The 6,701-nt window shown below is 36.8% G+C and overlaps 1 protein-coding gene across 1 annotated transcript in view; it reads left to right on the forward strand.

The window, feature by feature from the left end:
• The first annotated feature begins 6,043 nt into the window (after positions 1-6,043).
• The window catches only part of LOC111406032 (microfibrillar-associated protein 1-like), a 23,468-nt gene continuing 22,810 nt past the window's right edge, over positions 6,044-6,701 (forward strand). The window contains exon 1 of the mRNA XM_023035211.1: positions 6,044-6,309. Within this exon, the coding sequence (XP_022890979.1) occupies positions 6,044-6,309 (266 nt within the window). The remainder of the gene's footprint in view (positions 6,310-6,701) is intronic.

A 6,701-nucleotide genomic window follows, 5' to 3' on the forward strand; every position in this document is an offset into this window, starting at 1 on the left:
TCCAAATATGGATTTTGACCTCAATGAGGTATTGAAGACCCTACCCAGGGCCTTGTTATGGTTGATGGTAAGCTCTTGAGTACCCCCTTTTTGTTTCTCATTTTCATGTTCCCTTTTCTTTTGAGCTTGATAGATCTTATCTTATATGCGCAGGCATGGAATTCGATCTGGAAGAGACTATGGACTCTATGCCAGAACAGGGGCATAGGAGTGATGCAGATCTATCCCTCGTCCTTTTAAAGAGAAAAAAATTGGACGTAGGGAAAAGTCTCATGTAGCCAAAGAGACACTCCAGCCTTCGGATGAGCCTATTGAAGTTTCTCCCCCACTTAGGTCTAAAGAAGGTACTTCCAGCCATACAAGGTGTGAACGCAAGAGCTCATTCCTAACTTTGGGTTTTCTCCTACCGGGATGTCATGAGATGGGAATACTTAGGTCTCTAGTGACACCCACTCGAGCTAGAGTGATAGTGGGACACAACGCTAATGATATTGAGAGAGCTTTGGCGGTCTATCTCCAGAAGGTACACTTTTAATTCCACATATTCTTTTATGTTGAAACTTAGTTTTTCGAGCATGGTTGACACTTGTTTTCCACTTTGTCCCTTCACCCCTTAGGTGGTAGCCCTTCAGACCAAACTTATTGAGTCTAGCCTTCTTCAAGCCTCAAAATTGAAGGCTCTTGCAGAATATAGGAAAAAAGAGGTTCACCATCACAAGAAGAAGATATCTTCCTTAAAAAGTCTCTGAAAGAGTTGAAGGTTTGAACCCGTGAGCAGGAGATAGATATTGACAACCTGATGTTTGTCTTGGCCCATGGACCAGAGGAGATGATGGAGAGGTATAAGGTTTCTGGTGAGTATACTAGGGATCTAAAGGCATCCATAGAACAGTACAAGTCATTATCTGATTATGCTAGGGCTTTACACTCATATGCAGGAAAGGCGATGGCGCCGTCCATCAAATTGACCAAAGGTGGATATCGACTGAGCATCCTTCTATTGACATCTCAAGATTTGATAAGTTTCTTGCATAGTGTAAGATAAGGAGAGCAGGCCACATTCGTCTAGGTCTTTTGGGCATTCGTCGCGAGGCGGTAGTGAAGGAGCCTCCCTTTTGAGTTGAAGCACAATTTAGTAGTAGTCTCCTTGGCGGCTCTCCCTTTTTTATGTTGCATTTCATTCTTGTGCATCTCTTTTTCTCCTACTTGTCCGGGATATGAACAGGAGCTCACCATATGTTTTGAGTATGAATGCTTCTTTATTGAATTGTTATCAATGTTAAATTTTTCCCTTTGTATGTGCATCACTCTTATGTATGATTTAATTTTCTCTCTTGCACTATTTTTTTCATTTAACCGCATGGTAGCTTGTGAAAAGGTATTTGTTATGCTCGTGCTTGGCTTGGGGCCAACAATTTCGGGGTCTTGGCCAGTTTTTCAACCTCAAAGTCTTTCCACTTTGTCGTTCGTGTTGTGTTGACCAACCAGCGCAGGTTAAGGTCCTTAGCCAATTTTTTTTATTTAAAGGCTCTCCGCTTAGCCGAGTGAGCTATATTGACCGCTAGGCTTGGGGTCTAGTGGTTAAGGGCCTTAGCTAATTTTTGGCTTTAAAGGCTCTTCGCCTAGCCGTGTAGACTAAGTCGACCGTTGGATGTGGGGTCTAGCGGTTAGGCTCTCTGCCTAACCGCATGGGTTATGCTGACTGTCGGGCATAGGGTCTAGCTGTTAAGGGCCTTAGCTAATTTTTTAGCTTTAAAGGCTCTTCGCCTAACCACATGAGCTATGTCAACCATCAGGCGTGAGGTCTAACGGTTAAGGGTTTTAACCAATTTTTTGACTTTAAAGGCTCTCCGCCTAGCCCGTGGGTTATATTAACCGTCGGACCTGGGGTCTTGACAACTAGGTAGTTCTTCATGATCACCACAGTGGTTGGATATATACCTAGTATGACTGGGAGCTCCACGATCCCTTTTAGTATCACTGTGGCCCCTCCAAAGCCCTTTAGAGGGGTGGTCGCTGTTTTTAACTTTTTGAGGGAGATCTTCAGACCTAGAAAACCATCTCAAGTGATATTTGTGGCGCTTTCTCCATCGACCAACACCATCTTAATGTCAAAGTTTGCTATATCACCTATCATCACCAAAATATCATCGTGGGGGTATGCTAGGCCTACCAAGTCTTCTTGCCGAGTTCAAGTCTCGGCCTATTACCACATGTATACTATCATATTTATTACTCTGGCTTTGGGTGAGGGGCTATCCTCTAATTTTGTTTGCCCCGATTGTCCTTCACATATTTGCTCAAAAGCCCCCGTCTCAAAAGGCTCTCAATCTCCTTCTTTAACTCCAGGCACTCTTCAGTGTCATACCCGTGATCCTTGCTAGTGTTGTCATCTTTGTAAATCTCAATTTTCACCAACTCCACATCAGAATCCGACTAAACTCGTGTTGCTCAAAGTTATGATGCTTCAAAATGGGCCGGATAAGATAACAAGTAATTGTACAATGTACTTTGCTAGCATCCAAATTTCTAGATGAAACTCATTCACAGGCAAAACACAAAAATAAATATGACTCATAGTATCATGATATTAAGTGCATTTTTAAAGCTGCTCAATTTTAACAACTTAAACACACACAAATTCCAAGAAATTTCATTTACAATCCAATATATACTAAAAGGAAAAAACTAACTAGTGTTGTTGAAAATTATGATGCTTCAAAAAGGGCAGGATATTATAACTATAATGCATCAACAGATTTTACAACACAACTGGTACAATGAATGATAAAAACCTCAAATTGTTTCCAGAAGAGCGTTCTTGTTGCCTTTGCTACTGCACGAAAGGTTGATTAAGGCCCTCCAAGATAAGCCTTCATCGTAGCACTAATGTCACATGATGCAGATATGGTAATAAAACTACGTTCAATCAATCCTGACTTATGTCACATGAGGTTGAAAATTATGATGCTTCAAAATGCAGGTTTAAGAACCAGACGGCTTAAAAAGCTCTATCTTGATCAGTTGACACTTATTTTTATAAAATTCATATCAACAACAATAATATTGAATATATTTTGCCAATATAAGTACCAAATTGAAAATATGTTTTTACTCATTTCAATTCCTTTTAGACTAAAAAAACTGTAACACGAACATTATTACAAAAACTAAAAAATCATTAACAATGTGGTTTTTATTGTACTCTATTTGTACATATCATAGAATTATTATATGTTACAGAAAAGAAAGGAAATAATCAACAAAAACTGCCGACTTACTTATTTTTATCCCATTCTAAGATAATTCTTCCTGAGCCATCTACAGAGACATTTGTGCCATGGTTGGGGCCCCTTGTCCTTCCAATATGACAACCATCTTCTTCCTCAGAAGACCCACTCCTGGTCCTTCCAATAGACCCAACCCATTTTTCCTCGGTAGAAAGTGACGATTGAGACCCATATTGATCCCATTCTTCATCTTTGTCATCTTCTGGTCTATGAGACCAACATTTGGAGGGCCATCGTACTGTAGACATCTTGTATTCAATAGGGTTAGAGATATAGATAAATTTTTCACATATATAAAAGGGAAGAAATACCGATTTTTCAGTAGTTTTGAAAAGCATAAAGTGTAAATATAAGAAAAGCTTTATAGATATCTAGCGATTGAAACACTTTAAAGATAAAGGAGGGAATACATGAAAATTTGTGAGGAAATTGTACAAAAAAATTGGGAGGGAGAATTTTGGGAATTTGACACAGTGAAAAGCTAGAGGGAATTTTTGGGATTGGGAGGGAATTTTTGGGAGTTAAATATAAAGGTTTTTCAGCGTTTTTTTACTAGCCCCTAGGCAAATGACATATTAATTTTAGTGAATGCAATATGGTATTTCTACATGTCGGTATATATAAGAGCATATCCGGTATGTGTTAGTTGCAAAATATGTAAATAGTATATGCAGTAAGCTATAAATACGGTGAGCACTGTATACAATAAGCTGCAAATACAGTGAGCAACATATACGGTAAGCTACAAATACGGTGGGCCGATATACTACAGGCTGCCTGCAAATACGATAAGTTACTTGTAAATGCAGTAAGCTGCAGAAACGGTATATTACATATACGATATGCGTGATTCTGGTATCTAAAATACATATACAGATTCTTATATGGATTTAATGTTCATTTATATATATTATTCTTTATGCTGGCATATGAAGGTATGTAAAGCTCCTTAATGGTTTTTCCTTGAATGTAAATGGTAGAAAAGTTATATGCTTACTGATGGTCGTATAGGCTCATCAAAACTTTAATTTTAACTGATGGTCATAGAGGCTCATCAGACCCTTAAATAAAATGTTTGATCATTGATTTAGTTATTAACGAAAGCAATATGTAAGAATACAAATGTACATGCATGATTATTATGTCCATATAAATTGTGTAGCCTACCGAGTATTCTTGAAATGTGATATAGATCGAATCTACAAATAGGCAATGATAATAACTTAAACGGATTGAACTTAAGAAAACCAACATTTTTTTCTTATTTCATGAACAATCAAAAACCTAGGAGGCATTTTCAAAGTCTTAAATATGAAAAGAACAAATAACCTATTGGGCCAGTAGTCTCTTAATGGCTGGGCTATAAAGCGAAAATAACAAATAATGAAAATAATAAATTTTGAAACTTTAAATGATGTTTTGACTTAATAAAAGAATTCAAACGGCCAAAATTCATCATATTTCATAGCAAAGCAGTGATTTCATTCAGAATCATCGCGAGCTTTTCGAAATGGGGTTATGGACCCAAAACGGACACCGTATGCGAAAGTTATGCCAATTTCTTTGAACTATTTTTTATGCCACTGTTTTGAAATTGTACTACGTTTTGTAAAAATTGAATTTTTGTATATCTCAAGTTGGGAATTAATAGACTCTTCTCTAGTCAAAGAAATAGAAAATCAAATACAAACAACTGATAATGTGAATTAAGCATTATACATCTGTTGCATGGAATTCTAACGAAACTTGAAATATATTTCTTCCAGTAGTTAATCCAGTGCTTGGCTTCCTGTTGTGATGCAAATTACAGCCTTTTTCTATAAAAATAACAAAAATTTAATATCAACACATCAGTAAGACACCAACATGGGAATTATGTTGCTTAAAATTCAAATAAAAGTTGAAATAAATTAGCTCTTACTAGAATCAAATGTAATCACTCAATTATTAACTTTGAAATAAAATATGCACAGAAAATTTACGTCAATGCCAACATTTTCTTCAATGAGTGTCTTCTTCGCTTGAACTTGATGTGAAATTATACTCACCATACTCATCTTGTGCATTTTCTTCAACAGCTGGTACTTCTTCAGGCACAACATCTTTCCACACTGAATTTTGTTGATCAAACTCTATAGTTACTCGAGCAGGTTGCTGGCTAAAAAATGGTCAATCTTCTTGAAATGCAAGTTCTAACCATACATTGCACTCTTCATTCTCTGATATGATTTCCTGTATATTGGTAACATTTTTTGCTTTTGTTTTTACAACCGCCCACCAGTCAAGTCTATCTTTGGTCTTCGAAGGGAAACTCGTGTAATATACTTGTTGAGCTTGATAAGCAATTATAAATACATCATCTGTTTTTTATGATTTGTCTCAACAAGACCAAATCGTCGATGTACACTAATCCCACTGTCATTGTCAAACCATTCACATTTGAATAAAGTAAGCTTTTTTCCAGCTTCTCCTAAATATTCAAGTTCCAGTATTTCAGTTATCAAACCATAGTAGTCAGATTCATAGTCATTATGACAACTTCCTAATACACAAACACCGCTATTCATTGTCGTCTTGTGCTGCCCATAATCTAAAGTATGAAACTTAGAACCGTTTACAAAGTATCCGTTGTAATATCTCACTGTACAAGATGGACCCAAAGCCATAGCTTTTATACGAGGATCAACTATGTTGTTATCATCCAAAACCTGAAGATAAGAAATCATAAGCAACTACTGTGAAGGTACTCATAGATGAGTAGAACTACTTACTCCACAAAAGGTGTGACTTCTTGGCAATTCAAGAGAACACAAAGTGAAGCTGCCTTGAATTCCTTATTTGTCATTAACCTAAAGTTAGAACGTTGGGTGCCAAGTGGTTGTCCAGGCGTACTAAAAATTGATAGACATCCTTTGAAATCCAAAAACCCTCCATCATCATTCCGTGGTACACAATTCAATCTTGTTTCATTATTTTGCTCAAAATATAGTGAGCAAAATGTTGATGTTTCCTCTACAAGGTATGCCTCTACTATAGATGCTTCAACATGAGCTCGATTTTTCACCTTTTTTCTCAAGTGGTGTAGAAACCTGTAGTATAAGTATTAAAACATATTTTCATATTGAATGTTAGAAAAAGATAATGTAAAAAGTAAAGTTTTGGTACCTCTCAAAAGGATACAACCAACGATATTGCACAAGACCTCCAACTTTAGCTTCATATGATAAGTGAATAGGCAGATGCTCTATTGAATCAAAAAATGATGGAGGGAAAATCTTTTCAAGCTTGCACAACGTGACAACAATGTTCTGTTCTAACTGTTCCATATATTTCACCCTCAAAACAGTAGAGCATATATCTCTAATAAATGACTTACTTCAGTTAAAACTTCCCAAATTGGTTTAGGCAATA

This window comes from Olea europaea, chromosome 1, assembly GCF_002742605.1.
Source record: "Olea europaea var. sylvestris chromosome 1, O_europaea_v1, whole genome shotgun sequence".
NCBI classification, from domain to species: Eukaryota; Viridiplantae; Streptophyta; class Magnoliopsida; order Lamiales; family Oleaceae; genus Olea; species Olea europaea.